Source organism: Chenopodium album, chromosome 5 (genome assembly GCF_948465745.1).
Source record: "Chenopodium album chromosome 5, dcCheAlbu1.1, whole genome shotgun sequence".
NCBI classification, from domain to species: Eukaryota; Viridiplantae; Streptophyta; class Magnoliopsida; order Caryophyllales; family Amaranthaceae; genus Chenopodium; species Chenopodium album.
Genome location: NC_137838.1, coordinates 65,827,460 through 65,854,087, shown reverse-complemented (window position 1 = coordinate 65,854,087; position 26,628 = coordinate 65,827,460). Strand labels below are relative to the sequence as shown.

Below are 26,628 nucleotides of genomic sequence, written 5' to 3'. Positions count from 1 at the left end.
AGTTTACGAAAAATTTCATTTACATAAATTACTACCTTCTTCACAAACACTAACCCCTTAAACACTGAAATCCATCTATATATATACATATATCCCGAATCTTCAATGTACTCCCTTGCCACTTATCCCTCACATTATAATGTTCATGGGGAGTGATCATTTTGCAGAAAAACGTCAGCCAAAGCTACTTCTGCAGAAAAACGTTGAGAATTTATTTCCTGCTAGAATTTATACAATAGTGTAGTAGTAATTTTTCATACTGAAACTAACAAGAAAAGAAAAAAGAGGGTCACGAAGCTGAAGTAAATAGTGCCCAATTGAGAACCAACGGCAAAAAAGCAGTACTTTCCTCATATTTTCACCTCCCCAATATATCCAACCCCAAGAGACAGCCCTAGCAAGAACATTACAAGAAATGGAAGGAAAGCCCTAAGCTTGATGGCATAAACCAGCAATAGCCTAAGATGTTAGTGTATAACAATCCCTAGTGAATATCACACATCTAACTCTGACAGACTAAATATGGGGTTCTACAAACCCGCGTTGCTTGACGCCCCAAGCCTATAAAAATTTCAATTCCAGCACTTTGAGCGAACACAAGAACAAATTACCACAAAATCATGCGTATATACCAGGAGGTGAGAGAATTCAACATTGATACAGCTAGCAAGGTTAATCCCAGGCACTAGATGCACCAGGATTATAGCCACCTCCACCACCGCCGCCACCGCCATAGTGACTCCCGCCACTGTTGCTCCCACCATAGTAATCAGAGCCTCCACCACCTCTGTTGAAGCCGCCACCATCCCTCCTAAAGTCACGACCTCCAAAGCGACCACCCCCAGCTCGCCTGTTTCTGCCTCCACCATAGGATGCACGTGATGCATAACGAACCAACCAATCAGGAACTTCCTGGTTTGCTTCTTGCATCAGCTCAGCAAGCGGTCTAGCTAGCGACTGATTATTTTCATTGAAAAAAGCTGTAGCCAATCCACTTTTCCCAGCTCGTCCTGTTCGTCCAATCCGATGGACGTAATCATCGATGTCATTTGGGAGATCAAAGTTGATCACATGTGCAACATGAGGAATATCAAGACCTCGAGCAGCCACATCAGTTGCGACCAGAATAGGAGTATTTCCACTTTTAAATGACCTTAATGCAAGTTCTCTTTCCTGAAAAGAAACAGAGGATAAAATCCTTGTTAACAAATTGGACAGGACAACTCATGGCACTGAAAAACGTTTAAACAAAAGCACTAAATAAAAGACTCAAGAGACAGTTATCAAAGGACCATCTGGCAGGAATTAGGCAAAATAAAAGCATTATCTAGTCCCCAAAGCTCGGTTCTTATCAATTTACAAAGCATTTTCTTTCAAAAACCAAGCAAAAATCATTTCCCACAAGGGAGACTCCAAAGAGGAAAATTGTCTTGGTCACAAAATATGACTTCCCACCAATGTACTTCTCAAGCCATTTTAATGTCACATGAGAATAAAACATAAGACGTCCTTGTAAAAATTAAAACATAAAATACTAAGCACTTTAGAAAGTTGCTATGAAGTTCTTTTATACAATATGTTTGACGTTCACTAGTACTTGTATGTATCTAATCTCGCCAATAAGAAAACGCTCAGATCTTAAAGCATCCCTGATCAAAGTCCCTTATGAAGGAAAAGCCATAGTCAAACAAGCAAAATGCAGCATAAAATATCAACTCAAAGCTAAATAACACCCCATAGAAGGCAGATATATCAATATCTTTAACATACTTCAGAACAACAGTATACAGAAAGTATATTATATAAGGACAAGCCAACTGGAAATAATATCCGTAGCTGACGTCAAACTTTAAATCACTCACCTGCTGTGTTCGATCACCATGGATACTAGTTGCTGGGAAGCCATTAATACCCAACCAATGCTCCAATGCATCAGCACCTTTCTTAGTCTCCACAAAAACAAGGGTCAATGCTTGCTGCATTAACAAGAAAAAAACATGTATTATTCAAAAAACCAATAGAAAAATTGAACATCTAATGTAGTTACTAGTAAATATATATGGGCACAAAGATATTTAAAATCACTAAAAGTGACACCAGATATGGGCACAAAGATATTTAAAATCAAAAAACAAACCTTCCCCTGTACTCCATTAGCTCTCTGTGCGTGAATAAGATCCATCAAATGGCTCCTCTTATCAGACTCATGCACAAACTCAACCCTCTGAACAATCAAATCAGTACTTGACCCCACCCTTCCAACAGCCAGGAAAATGTAATTAGACAGAAAGTCAGATGCCAGCCTCTGCATATTGAAGAAATTTAGAAAAGAATATGAGTAATGTGAGAGCAAACAAAACAAATGCCTGCAGATTAAAATGAAATGGAAAGATTGCTGTGAGTCTGTGACAAGGTAGGTTCCTATCATTTCCGAAGTAAGACAACCATATAAGATCAAAGAGAAAAAGACGTAATACAACGTTGACGAGACAATGATTCATCTTTGGGTTGAAACAAAAATATCAATCTTCACTTGTACAACCCACTCCCCTCCATGAAGTTATTGACCGTAATTGAAACCATTTTTTAATTGTATTAAACATGATGCAACATCTTTAGTGAAGGAACCCTAAAAGAAGAGTACAACTCCCTCGGATCCCAAATGTTCTTCCCATTTTGATTGTGCACGTTTCCAATGCATTACTTTGATCATAAAAATAAGACCCAACAAGACTATTTTATGTTTTACATATTGAGAGTAATATAGAAGATTCTCTCGTCTTATGAATAGTGCTATAATTCTAAATGAGATGAACAAAAAGAATTCATTAAGTTTTTGAAATTAAGAAACAGGGAGTCGCATCTCACATGGCACTCTTATCACTACCTAACAAAATGTTTAGCATTATTATCCAACAAGATACTTAGAATGAAAACTTTGAGGCGGAGAGGATCTTAAATAACATTCAAAATTCAGAAGAACTAGGCAGAAAGGCCCATATATGTTTCAATGTGAATTTTTACAGTTTTTGTAGGGGCCTGATATGCTCCCATATTACATGACAAAGGAAGAAGCTCAGTGAACTAGCAACAGCAACTAAACAAACACCATAATAACTTTCTTATAGAAAGGTTTGAGAGGGGGAGTTCCAAGAATGGTAAAAGAGAACTTCACCTGTATTTCCTTTGGGAAAGTTGCACTGAACAGCATAGTCTGTCTAACACCTCGGGGTGGCATATCTGTCTGTTCAACTATCTTTCTAATTTGGGGCTCAAATCCCATATCGAGCATTCTATCAGCCTCATCAAGTGCCAGGTATTTAATCATTTCAAGTGACACTCTAGCCCTCTCTAGTAAATCTACCAGTCTTCCAGGGGTAGCAACAAGAATATCAACTCCTCTTTCAAGCTCTCGCAACTGTAAAGAACCACAGCACCCGTTAAAAAAAAGAGGTCCTGTATAAAAATTGTAAAAGCATTTAACACAAAAAATACACACTATAAACTATTATAAAGAAAACCAAGGCTAGCCAACTGACAAAGTCACGAGGAGGATAACATTGCTTGAATGGATAACATCGCTTGATATTCAAGCCTTCAAGATGTCAGATGATATATTTTTAAGATTAAAAGACTGACTGAATTTAATTGCAAAGATGAGAAAGTAGAAACTCAGACAGTGTTGCCTACTTCGCTAACTGGCTAATCCCCACCCCACCCCCGCAAATACAACCCAAAGCATACAAATTGAAGACTTTAAGGCTAATTTTACAAGAGGTAGCTAATTCTGATGCTGAACCGGTTCCATATATATATGTATAGTAGCATACTTCGAATTGGACTGGGCTAAAATTTCCCTGTTCTGCTACATATGTTAAATTTTATAATAAACCAATGAAAACTACATTGGCTCCAGTCCACTGCACTACTTTCATGAGAAAAATCAGCTGATCATGAGCTTGAAGCTTAATTGACATCCCTCCAGTGGAATTATTGATTCTCTTAACTTACAACAAGAACCCACAAAGCACGGCCCAACAATCACCCAAATTATGCAAGGCTAGGTTGGTTTAGATAGAGCAGAATTCAAATAATACAGTACATCAATTTGCAGCAGATTATTCACTGTGCTGCTACACACGCAATGAGACAATAATTCATGAAGCAAAACCCACTAATCAACGAAAGTTCCTTAAGGTAGGTTGTTGAATGGTATTACTCGAACAATTCAGTACCACAGTCAATAGAAATCTACTAAGCACCAAAGGCCCTGTTCACTTCACCTTTAAAAAATAATATTAAGTAAAAATAATTTCAATTCAGTAAAATTAATAATCAATATAAATAATTTCACTTCAATAAAATTCAGTATTTATAAAGAAGAAATATACTCCCTCTTATTTTTTTTGTATGCATCAATTTAATCGGCACATTTACCAAGACGTTACTTTGACCATTAATATCTTTAATTGTGTATGAGTAAAAATTGTAACAAAATTATATTATGAAACTAGACATTATGACAAATCTAATGATACATTATATAATAACATTTATTTATTTTTTAGAGGTGAAAAAATTAAGTCAACTATGGTATGTGAATAGTACAATTGTCAAAGTGATGCATTTAAAAAAAAACGGAGGGTGTAATAGAAAATCAGCAAATATAATTTCAGTTCAGTAAAATTAATTTCAGTTCAGTAAAAATAATTTAACTTTAGCAAAAATAATTTCAGTTAACTAAAAATAATTTCACTTCAGCAAAAATAGGTGAAGTGAACGGGGCCTAACTATCTATATAGCTGGGCACATAATGTGACAATAATAACAAGAACCAACGCATCAATTGATGGGTCTAATAGAGATTCTTTCATCATGATAAACCTATCAGCTTAGAACCGAATAAGGCCAACTCAAACAGAAACAACCCGAATCCAACCTAAACGACCAGATTTCCACATTAATAGTATTAAGACCACACTAACTAGTAACCTAAATCCAACTACTAGTAGAGTATAATCAGCACAATCTCTAAAGCAGATGGTCACGATTTTATAAATATAGTAAAAAAAAAAAAAAAAAAAAGAAAAGGGAAAAATAAGATTCTACTCGGTCAAGAGAACATCAAATCCTATAATCTTCGGACATTAATAGTCATTTTTCTAAAAAAAATGCCAGCACATAGATTTTCTAGCTAGGTAGCATGTGTGAGAGCTGCAAGTTGTGTCAATTAAGTACATAATTAGCAATAGGAAACATGAGAAACTTCATCATAAATTTTAGAACTAAAAACTGTACAATGTCAATTTATGAAACAAAATTTTCTGCTATAAATGTTCTAAGGACTTTTGAGCCAGGCAGGGGCGGGCGGGGTGGGGGAATGTCAGTAAAACTTCCTGAGACCTTTGCCAACAAATTGACCCCACCACCCCCTTCAATCCAACTCAAAAAATAAGTAAAAGTGATATCATGCGAACAGGTAAGTACAGAACTACAGATTCAATTACACAACTACAAGCTATTTCACATTATTGCAACTCATCGTTAGCAGATTAGCCCCACATCCAACTTTTAATGAATTCAAAGCAAAATCATATATGAGTGAAGATGCCATATATACCATCCAATGTATCTCAAAATCGTACTTCCTCAGTCCCAAAATATATCTGTATTCCATTTTGGGTGTTCCAAAATGTTGTACAAGTTCGCAAACTTTTATTTTTGTTGCACATAATTTACCATAATACACCAACTTCTTTATCTTTCCCATACATAATTGTGCCATAATTCACTTTTCTACCTTTTACATATATAAACTACTCCTATATCCAAAACTTCATTAAATGTATTTATTTATATTTTTTATTATTTATTCCATATAAAATACCTCTAAAATTAAAATATTAAACTCTCCACTACACTTGATTCTCATGGGAAAAAAAAAGGAAAAGAAACAAGCCCTAATATAGTATTATTACAATGAACTAAGTATTGATGCTAATAACAAGGAATCAACATTAGTAAAGATGCTACAAAGTCCATATCTTCAGAAATAAGCCATGGTCATGAAGGGTGAGAAAGAAAGAAGTGGAAATTGTTATAAGAAGAGTACAAAAAATATAGAGAAACAAAAAACCTGTTGGCTGATTGGTGCTCCTCCATATGCTACCACCACCCTGACACCAGTTTGGTATGCAAATTTCTTAGCTTCCTCATTTATCTACAATAATCCATTAACCACAACAAATTCAGAGAATAACTATGCATTGAAAAATAAGCCAATAGCACCTAATAATAAAGCCTTAGGAATCAAGTTAAAGATAATCGACCAGAACCAAAGTCTTACCTGCACTGACAACTCCCTAGTTGGAGATAGAATAAGAGCAAGTGGAAAGACAGTACGAAATCCACGAGGTTTCGGAGCTGTCTGCTGACTCTTCATTATACCACTAATGATAGGAAAGCAGAAAGCTGCAGTTTTTCCCGAACCAGTCTGAGCACATGCCATCAAATCCCGTCCAGCAAGGGAAATTGGAATAGCATGGCGTTGAACCGGGGTAGGCTTAATATATTTGCATCTTCTAATGTTTGCATTAAGCTCATTTCCAAGGTCTATGTCTGCAAATGTATTTACAGGGGGTGGCACATTATCCCCACTAGTTTCCACAGGGATATCCTCATAAGCATCAAAGTTGATGCCGGTATTCTCCGGCTCACCAAACACCTGCTCCGGTTCATCGTCAACATCATTAGCAAAAGGATTAACTTCGCGCTCCCTACGGTCCCAACCTCCACCCCGGTTATTCCATCCAGCTCCACCTCCTCGACCACCACCATAACCACCTCCTCCACCGCCACCGCCTCCACGAACAAAGTCGGGTCTCCCACCTGCCCAACGTCCACCAGGCGGCCCAGCTAAGACAGGCCTATCATTAACCTGAGGTGGTGCAGCTTGTGGCGGGGCAGCAGACGAGTCTGCCGATGGCGGCCTGTTACGAAGATGTGGCGGTACATAGGTAGCCTTCGTCGGCCTAGCAGTACCACCGGTACCTCCATTTTCATTCTCGGCTGCCGCCACGGAATCCGCCCATGAAGTTCTCATCATACAAATTGACTTTCAATACCAAGATAAACCTATCAGCAATCCCCAAAACAATCAATACCAACCATTACAATTAGAAAAACCAAAAAAAAAATCAAATTCGCCGCTCTGAAACCCTAATAAATATAAATTACGCAATTAACAGCCAAAAAAACCTAAATTTACAACAAAAATCAATGACGAAAAACAAAAATAGCACAAACAATCCAAAATCAATAAAAGCACAAACAAATTAAAAACACATGCAGTACAACCTCATCTGGGTAACAACAATACACGACGAAAATCAACAAAAACAAAATCAAACCAATAACGAAGCAGAAAATGCAGTTGAATCCGGAAACAGTAGAGTCAAATCTAAGCTAAAAGGAAGAAGAGGAGGAGGAAAAGACGAACCTTAAAAAGAGGGAAAACGAAGAAACCCTAATTTGTATTTTTGAAAGAATAGATCAGAAAAAAGGCGAAAAAATCTGAAAACGAAGATATAGATAGATCTGTGAGAATGATTGTGTATGTGAGGAATTCTCTCTCTAAAAATCTTAAAATGAAAAGGTTTGGGTTTCTCTCTCTAAAGTGATGAGGAAGAAAAAAATGGGAAAACAGTGCGGGTGGGTGTCCTAATTATAAGGTGAACGGCGGACTCTCTCATCGCCCTTTCTCTCTCTTTCTCAGCCCAGGGTGAACTTTTTGATGGGGTGTCGTTTTTTCAGCTCCTCCTCTTTTCCCAAAAAAAAAAAAATATAAAAAAAATAATGAAATTGAATTATAAATTTGTAAATAAAAGTTGAATGTTTTTTTAAAGGTGTTAATAAACATGGGCACGGGCCGTGCCGGCACGCGGGCGGCACGGGCCCGGCACGGCACGGCGGCCCACCTGTGGACCGTGCCGTGAACAAGTTTCTGGATTTTGACACGGGTACGGCGGGCGGCACGGTGGCCGGCACGCTGGCACGGCACGTGGCACGGCCGGGCACAGCACGGCACGTGGCACGGCCCGGCACGACCCGTGCCAAATGACCGTTGGAAAACTAGCCGTTTATGGCCGTTTTCCAACAGCTATAAACGGCTAGTTTTCCACTCCATTTCCCACCCAAATTCCCTATAAATACCTCATATTTTCCTCCAAAATTTTCACAATTCATCAACTCATCTCTTCTCTCTTATTCTCTAATTTTCTTACTCCCAAATTCTCAATTCTTAAATTCCTACAAATCATACAATCTTGCTCTCTTTTGTGAAAAGAAAAAAAAAATTCCTACTCTCTTATAAATTTTACATTTTTACTATTATTACTTTTATTAGTCTACTACCAAAAAAAAATTGTTATATTTACATTCGGGAAATTATAAGTTCGGGAAATTATAAATTTGGGAAAGCATTGAAGCGTCATTGTAATATCTAACTCAACTATATTTTAAATTGTTATTGTTATTGTTATTGTTATTGTTAGTTATTAATCTTGTTATTATTATTATTATTATTATTATTATTATTAATATTATTATTATTATTATTGTATTCTTGGAACTACTTAATTATATAAAAACTACTTTCTATTTTAATTGTGGGTTATTTGGATTGTTGAAATCTGTCTAAGGCGGGACTTGGGCTCTGGACAACGTCGCTCCTAACCTCTCCTACCTGGGATCTCATTGATCCAAGTAATCTACTATTATTATAATTATTTTTAAAAATTTAATTTATATAAAAACTACTTACTAATTCTTATTGTTATTGTTATTATTATTGTTGTTAATTATTATTATTATTATTATTGTTACTTTGTTATTGTTATTTGTATTATTGTTATTGTTACTTTTATTGTTATTATTATTAATTAATCATGGCATCAAACCCGAACGCTTCCTCCTCCTCTAGAAAAGCCAAGTCAAAACGTAGGGAATCACCAAACCCAAACACTTCAATGCCTATGCCCCCCCTAACATGCCCTTTCCAAACACTTCCACCCCTTTCTTTCATCCCCAAAACACGGGAGGGCAAGAACAAATGGATTATATGGCTCCTTGGACCCAATTTCAACAAAGCCAATTTCAACAACATGAATTTCCTTTTCCTCCTCCTTCCCAAGGTAGCCAAACACAAGCCTCCGGGTCGAGTGAACCATCCACCCAAATGCCCAACACCCAAAATCCTAACATATTAGAGTGGTGTGCCGAAGAGGATTTTGCTCAAACTAAAAGAAAGAGTGAAGTTTGGTCACATTATCAATTAAGTAAAAATGGACAAAAAGCCAAGTGTCGGACTTGTGGTAAAATTTTCTCGGCCGATACCAAGGGAGGGACGGGACATCTTAGTAGACATTCAAAAAAATGTGGTGGACCATCTAGTGATCCAACCCAACCCAAAATTTCTCAATTCCATCCACAAGGCTTCATTTACAATTACGAGAGAGATAGGGATGAACTTGGGAGAATGATTGTACATGCCGAACAACCTTTTCTTTTCGCCGAAAATGATGCCTTCAACAACTATATTAACCGAGCACTACAACCAAAACACAAAAAAATCTCCTGAAAAACCGTTCGATCTGCTGCCATGAAGACTTATCTAGAGTACAAATTGAAATTAGTAAATGAATTAGCTAATCTTCCTAGTAGAGTTTCTTTAACCGCCGATGCATGGGATGGTGGATACGGACTCCACTATTTATGTGTTACTTGTCATTGGTTAGATAATGAGTGGTTGTTACAAAAACGCATCATTCATTTCAAAATGCTTGAATACCCTCATACCGGTCTTGACATTTCATATCATTTAATGGAAGCCATTGATGCATATAGTCTTAGGGATAAAATCATGTCTATGACTTTCGATAATGCAACTTCTATGACATATAGTGCGAATTTGGTCAAATCCCAATTGACCGATGTTATATTAGATGGAGATGCACTTCATGTTAGATGCATTTGTCATGTTCTTAACTTGTGTGTGAAGGATGGAATACAAGCAATTGGTCCATTTTATCACAAAATAAGGAATGCTATTATGTCTATTAATAGCTCTAACATGAGATATCAAGAATGGAAAGGTTTTTGCAGGCAACAACGGATAAAAACCATAAAAATAGCACCGGATTGTCCAACTAGGTGGAACTCCACCTATGAAATGTTGAGTCGGGCAATCGAGTACAAGGTTCATTTAACACTTTTTTATAATATGAAATTTCCACAATGTGCTTTACTAGAAGATGATTGGGTTAATTGCGAAAAATATATGCAGTTTTTACAATTACTATATGGTATGACACATTGTTTTTCTTCTGTATATAATCCTTGTTCTCATTCTTTTCTTAGCAATGCATGTTTACTTGCACAACTTTTTGCGGAACACCGATCACAACATGTTTATCGTGGATATCTTCCATCCATGGAGGAAAAATGGCGTAAATATTACACCGATATTCCTATGATTTATATTTTTGCTTCTATTTTAGATCCTAGGCAAAAATATGATGGCACCTTTTTATTAATTGATATTTATTATAGTAACATGAATTTTGAAGATGATGTTGAAACTTTTAAAAATAAGGTGACTAATTAGTTTTTTTCTTTATATTGTGTTTATGAAAGTAAATATGGAACCGTGTCTCGATTTTCCCCTTCTCAAACATCCAAAAATGTAAGTAAATGGGCCAAAGGTTTATTTGCACAAGCTGCTAACATGATGTCCAAGTTTTCAGGTACGGAATCATCATCAAGTAAGAGAATACAAAGCGATGTTTCGGAGTTGCAAATGTACTTAAGTTACGACTTCATGAAAGGCATGGACGATGAAGAGAAGTTTGGCCTCGACATCCTCGATTGGTGGAAATCACAAACCGTGAAACATCCAATTTTGTCGGCAATGGCTCGTGATATTTTTGCTATCCAAGTCTCCTCCGTTGCCTCCGAAAGAGCTTTTAGTGCGTCGGGACGAGTTTTAGACGATAGAAGAACAAGACTAAAACCCGAAATACTTGAAATGTGTGTTTGCTTCAAGGATTGGTTGGATGCCGAAACTCGTTCTCAAGATCGTACTAATGCACAAAACGACGACGATGAAGGAACGTCGACTTCTTTTAGTTCTCATACTTCTCAATCAACTCAATTGGCGGATGAACTTAAACCTCTAGGAGACGAAGACGAAGACGAAGATGAAGACGAAGGCGAAGACGAAGACGACCAATAATAATTACATGATTACATATTTACATTATACACTATTGTATTCTTTTTGTATTATCGAACTTCGTATTCCGTATAATAAATGAAGTTATTCAATATTCATACACTATTGTACGATTGTAGGGAATAATTTCAAGCCTTTAAAATCCCACTAGCTTGAACCCCACTGTGATCATACACTAAAGTACGGTGGCGTCCAAAAGGGAAGAAGATAGAGCAAAAGAGTCGCCAACAAGTTTTTAAGGAACTTGTAAACCGTTCACGAGGTGAAGGTTACACCTCTTAACGATCCAAGAGATCGTCAACTCCATAAGGTCATGAACCAAATAAGGGTTCGGGGATGAAGGTACAAATCCAACCTAAAAGAGATTGAACCTGCCCTAATAATAGGCCTCTAATTTATTCTGCTCGTATTCATGTGCGCTTTCATACAATCAATAGGATTAACCCTAAACCTGTTTATCTATGTTGGTTGAATTTAATGCACAAATAAACTATTATTGGCGATCACTTGAATTATAATCACAATTAACCTAACAAGATTATTAATTATCTTATTAAGCGTGATTACAAGTGTCAATTCCCTTTAAACATGCATAAAAGGTGATCAAGCAATAAAGAATAAATATCAAGCAACATAATAATAATCAATATCATGAATAATAATTATAATAATCATAAAATAATAATCAAAACAATAATAATCATAAATAATAACAATTATAATAATTATCATGTTCATGTTAATATTAAAGTATAATAAAAAGAGCAAGATCCTAGGCATGATACTACCAAGATTAATAACAAACCCTAGCATGTCACTAAGCAATAAAAATCAAATCTTTAGCCCTAACATGATACTAACAATCATAAATATTAGGAAGAACATAGGAAGCATCGTAACAATCATATTTAATATTAAAATTAACCTAGACATGATACTAGGAACATCATAATAACAATATAAACATGATGTCTACATCATAATATCAATAAAAACCATTAAAGTACTTACTTTGATGCTTCGTACCTCTTTCTAATAACAAAATACACACGTTAGTAACTTCAAGGAAAATAATAATCAAAGCAATTAAATTAAATAATTGAAAGAGAGATTTGGGACCAAACCCTCAGAAATTAAAACCTTTAACGTCTAGGACGAAGGCAACTTCGAATATGGCTAGGTGTTTCTAGATCTTGTGAATGCGGAATTTTGTATGAAAAAGTAAGAAAGAATTGAATGAATTAAAGAATGCTAAAGAATTAATGATTGAGGAGAGTTGGTGAATGATAGATGTAGATGATCCATGAAAACGGAGTTTTTGATGCGATACTTATAGAGAAAATCATCCAAAAAAAGATAATTTAACAAAACAGAGTCTGACGCTCAGGAAACAAGGTTGGCGCCAACCCTGGCTAGCTGGCGCCAGGCACCGGTGGCTAGTGCCAGGCGCCAATGGCTAGCGCCTGGCGCCAAGCCTGGTTCCAGGCGCCAAGGCCTGGGGTTGGACGCCAGTCTTGATTTTAACGCGTTTTCGAAAATCCGATAAGTTTACCGTACTGGAAGATAAAATAATATAATTTCTTCGAAAATGCTATTTGATTTTGATTAAAACTCTAAAAAGTCAACAAAGTCAACTTATCAATGCTAATTGAATTAGGAATGAAAAGAACCTTCTAGAAGACCAAAACCATTCCTAATTGCATTAGGAATGATAAATCATATTAGGCCCTCCCCTAGATCATTGGGCCGTACATAAAGCTCAAACCGGGCCCAGTTTAGTAAATTGGCCATAACTTCCTCAATATTCATCGGAATTGGGCTTATAATATATCGTTGGAAAGGTATTTGCAAGCCCCATCCAACTACACTACTATTGGACCCATATCATGGACCAACCAAACTGGATTGGCTGTTTTCTTAAAATAAAGTTTTCAAAAACAGAGAGAAGAGAAAAGAAATAAAAACCTTTCCGCAACACTAGACCTTTCCACACTTTCGTTTCATTCGATTATGATTCGACGTGAAAGGTACTCATCATTGGGTTTGGTTTTGGGGAGACACAAATGGGTGTCTACAGAAGCCCCCACTTTGACTGAGTTTGGAGAAACGCAAGTTTCGAAAACAAAAGTCAAAGTATCGATAGGGACGGAGAATGATTCAGAACGTTCTGCGATCCTAAATCAATCTTGTAACGCCGATACCTGCAAACTAGCGTTAGTTAAACAGATAAAAGAGTTAAGAAACGCGTATCTTGCACCGTCGAACACACGTCTCTGAAAGTAACCGATTGTTTTGATGACCTCCTGCAAGCTAGAGAATGCCATCCCGCTTGAAAACCGCTACGCCTGTAACTGCTTCCAAATTAGAAGATCGCTTCGCCTGAAACTATCCTCCTCCGCATTGATAATATTCCACATCCTAGGGAATACCATCGAAGATTATTTCGCTTGAAACAATCCTCATCCGCATTGATAATATTCCACATCCTAGGGAACACTATCGAAAATTATTTCTCTTGAAATAATCCTCCGTTGTTTGTGACAACTCTCCGCAAGCTAGGGAATGATGTCGAAGATATCTTCTCTTGAAGTCATCCTCATTTGATACGATAATTTTCCAAAGGAAATTACCGAAGATCCACGCCTGTCGATCTTTAAAAGTTTGCCTGAACTTTGCCTCTGCTATGCCTGTACGTCGGCGCTCTTTTGCTTCGAACCTGTATGTCGGTGCCTTTTTCTAATGAACCTATATGTCGGTGCCTTTTGCTAATGAGCCAATGCTTAGGCGCTTTAAGCTAAGTGAGACGATCTCTTATCAGGTCGATCACTTTATGTAATCAAGCCGATTACTTAATCATGTCAAATTGCTTAGAGGGGCTAACTGGCGTACCAAGGAACCCAAAAATATGTTGCAGAAAGCTAGCACAACCTCAACAGGCGGTTGGGTGCTTTGGCGTCGCTGAAAAACCATCAACGCCAGCCATTTGGTGTTAGCGCCAGGCGCCAAGCCCAGATGGTGACGCCAATGCCTAGGGACTAGTGCCAGCACGGGATTTTCTTTAAATGCCCGTTTCTTCTTCATTTGCTGCTCTGTTCGTCGCGAAATTGCTCGAAAGAAGTCCGAAACTTCAATTGCTCATTGCTTGCTCGTTTCTCAAGCGAATTCGCTCAAATTTGTTGCAAATCAAAGCTCTTCTCATCTATTTTTCCGATCTATGTAAGTTTTCCTCATACTCACACCGGTTTTTACGAATTCTTAGCATGAACATTCACGAATTTCATGAAAATTCGAATTCTATGATGCTCAATTTGCTTTGTTTGTCAAGTTTTATGCCATGAAATTGCTTGTTTATGTTTATATATTGCCTTGGGAGTAATTTGAGACTTGTTTGAATCAATTTGGTGAAGAAATGAGAAATCTGCCATTGTTGGACCTCTTAAGGTCGTGAAGAACAATGTGGTTTGTTCTTGACGTTTTTGCTAGCAATCCTTGTTCAATTTGTCACAATAATCACTATAGTATTGCAAGAAATTGTTTGATTGCTTAAAAAATGTTGTCATGCTCAATTTGAATTTGTGCTCTGTTTTAGTACTACGTACTCTGTTTTTGCGAACATAGTATCATGCGGCTAGGCGAACCTTAGATACTATAGAACCTTAATTTATGATGATTCTGCACAATGTAGCATGGCTAGACAATGAGGCTCAGGTTCACGGTCCCGAAACACTAGACGGGAGCATGAGCTTGTGGAGGACGACGCCACGCCGTCCACTTCGCTTGGTCGGCTCCCGGAGTGGGACGAGCAGACTCTATTCTTTGCCCCTGTCCACCACATTTCTGAGAGGGTGAGACGGGGAACCGAGCCCGGGAGGACACGGCATCACGGCTCTGGCTGTGACGGTCTAGGCGATTTGTATAGGATGCATATCGCCAGGGACCTCGAGACGAGACTCCTATGGGAGTCCTGCGGGCTAGTTACTCTGTTTGAGACCTCCGAGGCTATGGTCGCCTCCAGCGAGGGTCATCACGTAGTGCGTGCTTTGGTGGAGTTCTTCTGGGACACCACCAACACCTTCCATTTTCCCTGGGGTGAGATGATGGTTACCCCTACAGACTTCAGTCTTATCACAGGACTGGAGTTCACTTCTGTGCCACTGCCGTTCGACGGTGGGATCGACGTCTTTTCTTCAGAGGTCGAGGATTTGTTGGGGCCGATTGCTATTCGGGCTCGAGCTGGGGTCGAGACGACTCAGTTTAGTACTAGAGGGATTCGCCGCTCGACGCTGGCAGCGGCTCTTGATGATGATGCGACCACCCGAGAGCAGCGGGTGCGCATCTTTGTGCTGATGTTGTTGTCAGGGACATTCTCTCCTGACAAGGGTAGTAGGGTATTGCTTTACTACCTCCCTGCTGTCCGTGATCTCCAGCGGATCGGGACTTATGACTGGGCCAGCTTGGCTTATGCTGATTTCGTTCGTGCTCTGAGGGACTCGTGTCGTCATCGGTCCTTTAGGACGAACGTTGCTTTATCTGCTTTTTGGAAGGTCGTAGAGGTAAACATTATTCCCTCTAAAGTTTAGCCCTACATATTAGTTAGCATTTATTCACACTTCTAACTCTTTGTAGATTTGGTTCTACGAGCACTTTCCTTCTGTTGCGCCGGCGAGACCATCGCCGAGGGGATTTCCGGTGAGCGCCTCTTAGGGCGGCCACCACGTGGACATGTCTACTGCACGTGTCCGGAGCTGGATCATCTCGGTATGACTTTTAGTGTTTATCTTGCTCTTCTGCGGTGCTTTAGATATATTCTTGCCTGATTGGTGCTTTTTATAGGGACCTGAGGTGGTATACCGACCGTGGGGCGGTTGGACAGTCCCTGGATTAGCCGTACAACACTCTGCTGAGCGTCGCTATTTTCTGGGGACCTACGGAGCGGTCGTGTATTTAGGAGAGAGAGTTGCTAGACATCACTCTTCTGATGTCTTCGTCGTTCCTGCTCCTCCGCCATGTCACATGTTCGACGAGGGACGGTTGTCGAGCATGGCTGAGGGAGTTGGTTCCCTCTGGCGGTCCCATGTGATCCTCGGGCGGTGTTACGCTGAGGAGCTACTACCTTTATTAGCTCCAACCCCTGTACCGACTGAGGATAAGAGGGTAAGATTCTTAGCTTTTTTATTTTTCGCTAAGTAGCCCCCAAGTAATACTTTACTGATTTTTCCTGTTTTATCAGGACGGTCCTGCTAAGTTCGTGCCACCCCGTATGTCCATTCACTAGCAGGGGATATACGGGCCGATCGAGGAGATGATTTCTCCGGCTCCCGAGGGCGAGCGCTTCGTGGAGCGGTCGATTCCTCGCCACCAGACTAGTGTAAGCCTAGTTTAAGTTCAGAATTTTGTGTTCATTTATCATGTATTTTCACTGACTTATTTTTCTGACAATTCTCACGCGAGGTGGTTTCGGCTATGGCACGATGCATAGATGCCTTCCGGAGCCAGCTCGTCCGGATGAGGAACGCGGCCACCTGTCATCGGGACGACGTTGTCCGAGAGGTAACCTTTTTTCACTCATTATTTTTGCATTATGGCTTCAGTTTTACCTTGTTTCTGATTTAATTCTCTCTCTTTTTTTTTTGCAGGGCCAACCTATCGCTTCTCACACCCGTACGAGACGTGAGGGGCGGAGAGATCCGGCAAGGTCTAGCTCGAGACGTCGTCGTACTTCGCCAGGGGGTAGAGGCGGTCGCTCTGAGGCTGCTCGAGCCGACGTTGCTGAGGGCTCGGAATCTTCTTCTGAGGGTGCTCCTGCTGCACCGGTAGGAGAGGCTACCTCGGCTTTCAGAGGTGGTGGGATGTACGAGGTTGGCTCGTCATCGCAGCAGCCTCCGCGGTCTCGGCCTCAGGTTGATCCTGGCTGGAGTGGTCCTATCTTGAGTCTTCCTCCTCCTACGGAGCTTGGAGCCGGTGCTGAGGCTGGAGCTAGTGGAGAGGTGACTCCTCGTACGGCGCAGTTTTATGGCATGATGGGCCTACGTCCTCCGGCGTCGTAGTCTGTTTCTGTATATAAATTTTATTTTGACTTTTTATAGAACTTTGCCTTTGACTCATTATTTAGACGCATTTGTATTTTTATGTTATCGTAAATTTATTTGATTGCTTATTATTATGTTAGTGTATGTTAGTGTGTGCAAAAGAAGTGTGATAACAATTTTGGCGCAAAAATTCCGTCATTTTTATTATTGTTGGAGGATATTATCCGACTCTCTCTCCCAAAAAGAAAAAATAAAAAGGAAAAGAAAACGGAAAAATGCCGGTTTTTTTTTTAAATTAAAATAAAATCCAAAAAAAGGAAATAAAATAAATTAAAAATAATTGCCATATTTAATTAATTAAGAAAAAAGATAGAAAAGATATTTAGGAAAATTAAACGGGGCCATAAAGTCATTAACCGACTCAAGTTTAATATCAAAAACGCAAACTGAGCACGCGCGGCTGCCATGGTGACTTGGCGCCAGCTGGCGCCACACTATGGCGCGTGGCGCCAGGCGCTACAATTAGCGTGTGGCGCCAATCTTTGGAAGGTGGCGCCGATGTCGGGGGTTTGACGCCAATTGACGCTGACTCCGTATTTTATTCAGATTAAAATTCTTTGCAACTTGTGCATAAATAGCCCCCTGCTCAGCCGATTCTTCTCATAATTCTAGCGAAAAAATTTATTCTCTTCTTCAGAAGAAAAAATAATAATCATGTCTTTAGCCACTAAAACCTTCACCCAATACACTCATGAATGGTGTCGATCCCTTAATGCTAGAGACAAAAAAGAATTAGATTTATTTCACTTGGGGGGAATTTATGGCATCAAAGGGGTAGATCTAGACCTAGACTTCATACATACCGCTTCAGAATTTTGGAATATTGATACACATATTGTTTCAGAATAGGGTATGATGAAATTAGCCCTTTGCCAGAGGAATTTGGTGCTATCTTAGGCTTCCCTGCAATAGACCTGGTAGTAATCCCTAGAGTAGATGCATATTACTATAAGGATTTCGAACGCTTCTTTAATTTAAAGGACAGGGATTTATCAAAAATAGTAGATGGCAATATAGTTAATTTGAAAGAATTCACACGCTATTATTTTGATAAACCTCTTTCAGAATCCTTTCATATATATAGAAGAAGGGCGTTTTTATTTTGCATGCTCAATCAATTTTGTCTTAGTAGTGGTAAAAATAATAAGGGTCAATCAATTATCACCACTGTACTAGAACAAATTGAATCAGGGAGGAATCCGATGCCATTAATAGTTGGAGAGACCATGATTAGTCTCGATGAATTGAAAAGGGACCCAAAAGCGCCTTTTCGCGGTTCTCCAATTTTATTACAGGTAGAAAAATAACATTTTTAATTACAGAAATCAAAAAAATATATTTTTGTATTGTAACAATAATTTTGTTTGCATTGCAATTTTTTACAGATGTGGCTAATGGAGAGGCTAGGGTTAATTAGCCCTCCGGATGACATCGAAAAATATACTCCCAATTGCTTCGTGAGAAGAAAGAAGCGCATCCCTAAGATTGGGCGTCATGGGTGGAGAAAAGTATTTGAATCACGTGATTTTGCTATCAAGTGGGTCATCCCATGGTGGACAATAGAAAGGATGGTTGGTGTTAACAAGCAACCTTTTTGCCGTCTTCCAAGCTTGTCTCGCGTAACATATTATTATCCTTGCAGGGTAAAGAGACAATACGGTTTACTTCAAAATATTCCTTCCGGGGATCTTCGTCCTCCCTATGAGTACCCTGTATCTCAAGAAGTAGATAGATTCGACGCTTACTGGAGCGCTAGACCTTTATGGGAAGTGATTACCCAAAAGGTTCCCCCTTCTTTACCTAATGATGTAAAGAACTGGTTGCTGAAGAAATCTTCGATTGATCAGGGTAGAACCGATGTGAAGAATCGTCTAGGTGACAAGGTGACATCTGCCAAAGAACGCTTAGGTGCAAGAATTGAATTCAAAACACCTACAATGCCTAGGAAGAAAAATACTACTAGAGACAAAGGAAAAAGGAAAGCTAACACCACGGACAAAAAGGCTTGGGTGGAAAAGAAGCATGGGGTGCTAGCTGAAGGGGAGACAATCTATTCCAAAATTGAATGTAGGTCCTCTAAAGGATGCCTACTAGCTAAAGTAATGGATGAAGATGAGGAAGCAAAAAAGAATTGGAAAAGAGCTAAAAAGGAAAAAAAAGATTAAAAACATTGCTTAGCTTTAGATTTATTAGATTGTTAATTTTATTTAAAGTTAATTTATTTCAGCCTTATTTGAATTCCATCAATAATATAATTTTATTATATTAATGAAATTTCAGCTTTCAATTAAATTGTTTACATTAAATTTATTTTATTAAAGCAATGAAAATCAAAATAATTTTTCAGAAGTTCTTCGAGTACGGAAGTCGAAAATTTTCCGAAAAAACACCGAAATTTGCCCAGATTTTATTTTCGAATTGGCGCCAGTAATTGTGGTTTGGCGCCAGCTATTGAGGTCTGGCGCCAGGCGCCAATACCATCGGCTGGCGCTGATGATTTCTGGCTGGCGCCAGGCTTTGTTCTGCGACGCCAATAATTTGCCGACTTTATGTTGACTTTTTAGTTGATTCTGGAATGCGGAGATGTCGAAAAATAAAGTGGCCGCACCCGTAAAGGGTTGCCTACGTATCCTTTCCTAAGGAATCAGGCCGAACGTAGCTCTCTTGAGTATCCTACTCAAGTAATTATGGGTAGTATTTTTTAAGTTGGTTAAGATTGGTCATGTTTGAGAATTCATTGCCATCCATATCAGTTAGTTTTGCTGCACCACCTGACAGGATTGTTTTTACAATGTAGGGGCCAGGCCAGTTAGGTCTAAATTTTCCCCTTGGGTCTAAAACATTTTTCCTTAGTGCTTTTAATACCAAATCTCCTACTTTGATATTTCTTGTCTTGACCTTCTTATTAAAATGTCTAGCCATACGAGTTTGATAACACTGAGTGTGATGTAGAGCTTCTAGTCGTTTTTCGTCGAGTAGGATCAATTCTTCATATCTTGCCCTAGTCCATTCAACTTCATCAAGTTTACTCTCTAGCGCAATGCGTAGAGATGGTATTTCTAGTTCGACAGGTTGTACGACATCCATTCCATATACCAAGGAAAATGGTGTATTTCCCGTTGATGTACGGATTGACGTGCGATAACCCCACAGTGCGAAGTGGAGCTTGTCAGGCCAATCCTTATAATTTTCTGTCATTTTCTCGATGATAGTCTTTAGATTCTTATTAGCTGCTTCGACTGCTCCGTTTGCTTGAGGTCTATAAGGGGACGAATGATGATGTTGGATACCATATTTATGTAGCAATTCTTCACATTCAGCTTGAAAGTGAGTTCCATTGTCACTTATCATTTCATGTGGGACTCCATATCGACAAATAGTATTTCTCTCGATAAAGAGTGCTACATGTTTTGCAGTGAGTTTAGCGTATGATTGCGCTTCGACCCACTTTGTAAAGTAATCAATTGCTACTAGAATAAATTCGTGGCCTCCTGTCCCTGGGGGGTGATTTTGCTAATTATGTCAATTCCCCATGTAGAGAATGGTCATGGCGATGTGTAGGTGTAGAGCAAAGATGGAGGGACATGTTATAAATTGGCATAAATTTGACACTTAGGGCATCTTTTCACGTATTGATGGCAATCCCTATTCATTGTAGTCCAATAATACCCTTCTCGCATTATTTTCTGGACTAACATTTTGCCATTTACATGAGTTCCACAGATTCCTTCGTGAACTATTCTCATTATTCTTTGTGCATCCACCTTTCCTACACATAGGAGAGCTCGACCTTTAGGTACCCTTTTATGTAGCTCGTTGTCTATGAGTACATATTGAGAAGCCAAAAGTCTCAATGCTCGCTTTGCTCTTTTGTCAGCATGAGGAAGGTATTCTTCATTGGTGACATAGTTGAGTATGTCTGTGTACCATGGTTCTTCTTCTTCGTCTTGGACTGAGTCGTCGTCTTCTATAGCCTGTATATATGCTGGTTTATGCCTTTTTTCGATAGTTAGAGGCATTTGCTCGATTTCCGTGGGAATCCTAACCATTGAGGCTAATCTCGCCAAGGCATCATCAAATTGGTTTTCTTCTCTAGGTAGATATGTGTATTCTACCTTCTCTAACTGATCAGTAAGAGTTTCCAGTTAAGTTTGGTAAGGGGCTAGGCTTTCGCTCCTTACTTTCCATCTTTTAGATATCTAATTGATAATCAAAGAAGAGTCTCTGAATATCCTTAACTTCTTTACTCCCAATGCCAGGGCTGTTTCAAGGCCTACCACGCATGCTTCATATTCAGGAGCGTTGTTGGTAACGTCGAAATTAAGCTTTATTGAGATTGGAACGTGTTCTTCTTTAGGTGATACTAGTAGCACTCCGATGCCACATCCCTTTTGGTTTGAGGCTCCGTCGAAATACAAGGTCCAAGTATCATCTTCGGTGACCATCAAATCTTCATCTGGAAATTCATTGTCCTGTATTGGTGTCGAGTCTTCTATTGGAAAATCTGCCAGAAAGTCTGACACCACAGATCCTTTAATAGCTTTTTGTGGCATAAACCGTACATCAAACTGGGCTAAGTTGACTATCCATCTTGAAATACGTCCATTGAGTGTTGATTTCTCGAACAAATACTTGAGTGGATCCAATCGGGAGACTACGAAAACGGTATGTACCAACATGTAATGTCTCAACTTAGTTGTGGCCCACACCAAAGCGCGACACAATTTCTCGAGCGGTGTATAGCGTGTTTCGTATTCGAGCATCTTCTTACTTAGGTAATAGATTGCATTCTCTTTGCTTTCTACCACTTGTGCTAGCATGGCTCCCATTGTTTCTTTGGTAACTGATATGTCTATTTTATATAGTATTTTACCCCCGTCCCTTGGTCATAATTAGTAGTGTTTTTGGCTCTTTAGGGCCATTTTTATTACTAATATGTGTTTTCTAGTGTTTTCGTAGTTTTGGTTGAGTTTTGCAGGGAATTGCACCTTTGAAGCATTTTCCCGGGATTTTTATGAAGCAACTACGAGCATTGGAGGAACACGACCACTTTTGGAGCCCAAGGCCGGCTAGAGCCATCGAGCCGGTGATTAAGGGCTCGGTATTTGGAATACCGAGGTTTGGACCGAGTATTCGAGACCCGAAGAGGAGATCCGGATTGGGCCGAGGAGTCGAGCCCAATCGGAAGTCCAAAGCCTCGAGGAGCCACAAGGGCCCGATCGGGCAAGCTTAGCTCGATCGGGCAAGATGCGCAGCAAGCCAAGGACGAGTGGCCTAAGGCGCGCCCGATCGTGCGAGGCTTAGCACGATCGGGCGATGTTGTGAGAAGACCTGTGCGAGAAAAAAGGCGGGCCCGATCGGGCGCCCCTTCGCCCGATCGGGCGCGTGTTTTCCTAAGGTCTGATTAGTTTAGTTTTAATTCGTGTTTTAGGAAAGGTTTAAATGCAATTTGTACGGAATTATTAGTTACCTCTTCTCTTAGATCTTCTTCTCTCTTAGACTTTCTCTCTCTACTTAGTTTTCTCTCTCTTAAACTCTCTCTAAACCTTTGTTCTTATTTCTTTGATTAATTCCAGATTTATTTTGGTAACGATTTCTCTTCCCTTAATCTTAGTTATTTATTTTATTCCTTTCACCATGATTTATTCTATTATTTTGATTAGTTTAGTTTTTATTATGTGTGGGTAGTTTAATTTCTAGGGTTTATGGGGATCTAATAAATAATATGAAGGGGTAAATTATTGTTGTTGATTATCAATGCTAGATTAATTTCCTATTGATTGATTTAATGCTCTGTGACTAGATTAGGTCTATCTTTTATGCATGAGTTTGACAATATTGATTCAAGAATCGAGAGATGAGAATTAATGTTTAGGTCTAGTTTCAATAGGCAAGTTAATTTATAAATGGTTAAGTCAAGATTCGAGAGATGAGATTTAATACCGGTAAATTAATTGTGTGATTGTAATACGTAGCGAGAGCCCTTTACAATCTGGTTAATTGATGCATTGATGATTGACTATTATTGATTGTTGGTATTGCATGATAATTTCTTATTGGTTTGTTTTAATGTTTTACAATTGCGGCTTGTAAAAGTATAGCAATATTAAATTGATGAATCGAGCAGATGTTAATTTGATATTAAAGGCTATTTTCAATAAGAACTTAGATCTAGTAAATTGCGAGAGCCTGTTAGATCTATGTTGATTAATAAATTGCGAGAGCCTGTTAATCATATTATTTATGCAATGTCAATGATTGATTACTATATTTTACCCTGGAGTATTATTTATTGGTGAACTTATGCCCTAGATCCTTTTATATATTGTTTTCTTCCTATTCTCAACCTTAATAGTTTAGTTTCTTACTCATTCATAAATATTGGTTACTTAAATAATTTAGATTATAATATTTAATTAGGAGTAAAAAGACTTGTTTCCCTGTGGAGATCGACCCTACTTCCCTATCTACTTTAGTTAGTGATTTAGGTAATTATTTTTGATTAGGGGATACGACTTTACCCTGTCAAAATTTGGCGCCGTTGCCGGGGAAACATTTTTATTTTTATTTCTGATTGTTTTTGTAGTCTAGATTATTTCTCTTTTGTCTCAGAGAGCGTTAGTTCTCTGAGACAAATCTCATATTTGCTTCTAGTTTTTGTTTATGCCCAGGTGTTCCAGATCAGGTTATATCCCATTTGATCCTGAGATCGAACGTTCCTTTCATAGACAGAAAAAACTTCTACAAGAAAATCCTAGCGGATTCTAGTGATACTAACAATAATCACCGCGATCCTCCAACTGATTCTAGCAATTCAGAGACATCATCAGACACAGAATCAGAGATGGCGGCTCCAAAGAAGCTTAGTGATTATTCACAACCAAAGCTTACGGATTTTCCACATCTCACCCCTACTCCGGCTCTTGATGGGGTTCAATTTGAAATTAAACCCCAATTTATAACGATGATAGAGAGGAAAAAATTCAGTGGAACCAAGGGTGAAGACCCGAATCTCCACATTGCCGACTATTGTCAATATTGCAACACCATCAGACAAGCCGGGGTTACTCAAGACCAAATCAGGGAGATTTTCTTTCCCTTCTCTTTAACTGGAAAAAGCTAAATTGTGGTTTAATGGCTTAAATAGAACTACACTTGGTATAACTGACTGGGAAACTCTTGTTTTGAATTTTTATAACAAGTATTATCCTGCAGAGAGAACAACAGTACTACGGAGTGCGATTCAGAACTTCGCCCAAGAAGCCGATGAGTCTTTATATGAGGCTTGGGAGAGGTTCATGGACTTACAAAGAGAATGCCCCCACCATAATTTAGCACAATGGCAGTTAATCCAAGCCTTTTATAACGGCATTGGAAATTCTTCTAGAATAATTTTAGACTCTGCAGCTAGTGGGAGATTTATGAATCTTAATGTTGATGATGCAGGTCAGGTTATTGAAGATATGGCGATACACAATTCCCAATATGGGAATCCCAGAGGATTTTCTAACAAGGGGAAACATAGTGTCGACTCTGTATCCTTTTTGCAAGCTCAACTGACCTCTATTTGCCAAAAATTAGATAATCTGAGCACTGCTAATGTAGCTAATGTTTCTGCAATTAACAATAATTCTAATGAGGCTTTCTGTGAAAATTGTGGTATTGTAGGTCATTGGGAGCAGGATTGCAGGAGTTCCGTGGAGCAAGTTAATGCCTTCCAAGCTTATAGGCAGAATAACCCATACTCCAACACTTACAATCCTGGGTATCGGAATCATCCATACCTTTCCTACCGGAGCACTAATGTTCAAAATCCACCACCACAAGAACCACAGGTGCCACAGCAACAGCAGCAGAAGTATTATCACCCAAATGCTAGCCAGAAGAATCAACCACAACAACCCCCCTCATCTTCCGACCCTTCTTTGGGGGAGATTAGAGCAATGTTGGTCAATATGCAAAAGCACATGGAGAGCAGGGATGCGACAATTGATCAAATTCTAGCGCATAATAAAATTGTAGATAATCAAATTGCGCAACTCTCCGCTACTCTACAAGCACGCCAACAGGGAGCCCTGCCGGCACAGCCGACTAGGCTTACGGATCAAGCATTTGCAATTACTCTAAGGAGTGGTTCAAACTATGAAGGGCCCTCTATGCCCAGAGTTGATGAACTTGTTTTACTAAATAATGCTAATCTTGATTCCATTAAACCAAACAATGTAGTTGATAGCCCTGCAGGGCTAGAGGATAATACTAACACATCTAATTCTACATTGCAGGGTAAAACTCCAGAGAAGGTGGCTACTCCAGACAAAGATAAGAATGCTCAAAAGCCAATTATCAAACTTCCTTTCCCCAATCGTCAATTGAAGACAAACTTGGATAAGCAGTTTGGTAAGTTCCTGGAGGTGGTTAAAGATTTGAAGGTAACAGTTCCCTTTACTGAATTGATCACACAAATCCCCTCATATGCAAAATTTATGAAAGAAATTTTGACGAGAAAAAGGTCTATTAGTGAGGTAGAGACAGTAGCTTTCACTGTAGAGTGTAGTGCCGTACTTCAAAATAAGTCTCCACCTAAATTAAAAGATCCGGGTAGTTTTTCTATCCCTTGTCATATTGGCAATCTCTTGATTGATAATGCATTATGTGATTTGGGTGCTAGTGTTAGCGTTATGCCATTATCTGTGTGTTCTAAGTTGAACATGGGTAAATTAAAAGCTACCAATATAACTCTACAAATGGCCGACCGTTCTTTCAAATACCCCTTAGGTGTTTTAGAGGATGTCCCCGTTAGAATAGGTAAATTTTATATACCTGTAGATTTTGTTGTTCTTGATATGGCTGAGGATATGCAAACCCCAATTATTTTGGGTAGACCATTCCTTAACACCGCAGGAGCAGTCATAGACGTAAGAAGTGGTAAGCTAACACTATCAGTAGGGGATGATAAAGTGGTTTTTAATTTGAATAATGCCCCCAAAAGCTCCATGTTCAGTGTTAATGTGGTTGTGAATTATTCTAACAAGCCCCAAGCTCTTGAAAAAGATCCCTTGGAGGCGGTATCTTGTGTTGCATCCTTTTCAGATGAGATAGACAAATGGCAGAAGGAAGTCGATGCAATAGAAAGAGCACTCTACAATGTTGGCCTTGGTTTCGAGGATGAACAAGTGGAACCGATCGAGCAAGTTGTGCGAATCGAGCCTACTGTAAGTGTTCCGCCAGATCGAGTTGCAAGTGTTGAAC

General features: G+C 39.0%; 1 protein-coding gene and 1 non-coding gene across 3 annotated transcripts; both read right to left on the bottom strand.

The window, feature by feature from the left end:
* Positions 1-188: 188 nt before the first annotated feature.
* On the bottom strand, positions 189-7,774 carry LOC145632177 (DEAD-box ATP-dependent RNA helicase 37-like). 2 transcript variants are annotated; one of them, XM_081684487.1, is made up of 7 exons: positions 7,499-7,774; positions 6,347-7,134; positions 6,137-6,220; positions 3,176-3,418; positions 2,138-2,305; positions 1,863-1,976; positions 189-1,173 (listed from the first exon to the last, which is right to left on the bottom strand). In XM_081684487.1, the coding sequence occupies exons 2-7, from the start codon at positions 7,103-7,105 to the stop codon at positions 673-675; spliced, it is 1,869 nt and encodes a 622-aa protein (XP_081540613.1). In that variant the 5' UTR covers positions 7,106-7,134; positions 7,499-7,774; the 3' UTR covers positions 189-672. The 2 variants fall into 2 exon arrangements, with proteins under 2 accessions (XP_081540613.1, XP_081540612.1); XM_081684486.1 differs by having other exon boundaries at positions 6,347-7,114.
* Positions 7,775-24,605: 16,831 nt separating this feature from the next.
* Positions 24,606-24,712, bottom strand: LOC145633527 (small nucleolar RNA R71). Its single transcript, XR_014112847.1, has one exon. It is a non-coding gene; the product is annotated as a small nucleolar RNA R71 (small nucleolar RNA).
* Between the last annotated feature and the right edge of the window lie 1,916 nt (positions 24,713-26,628).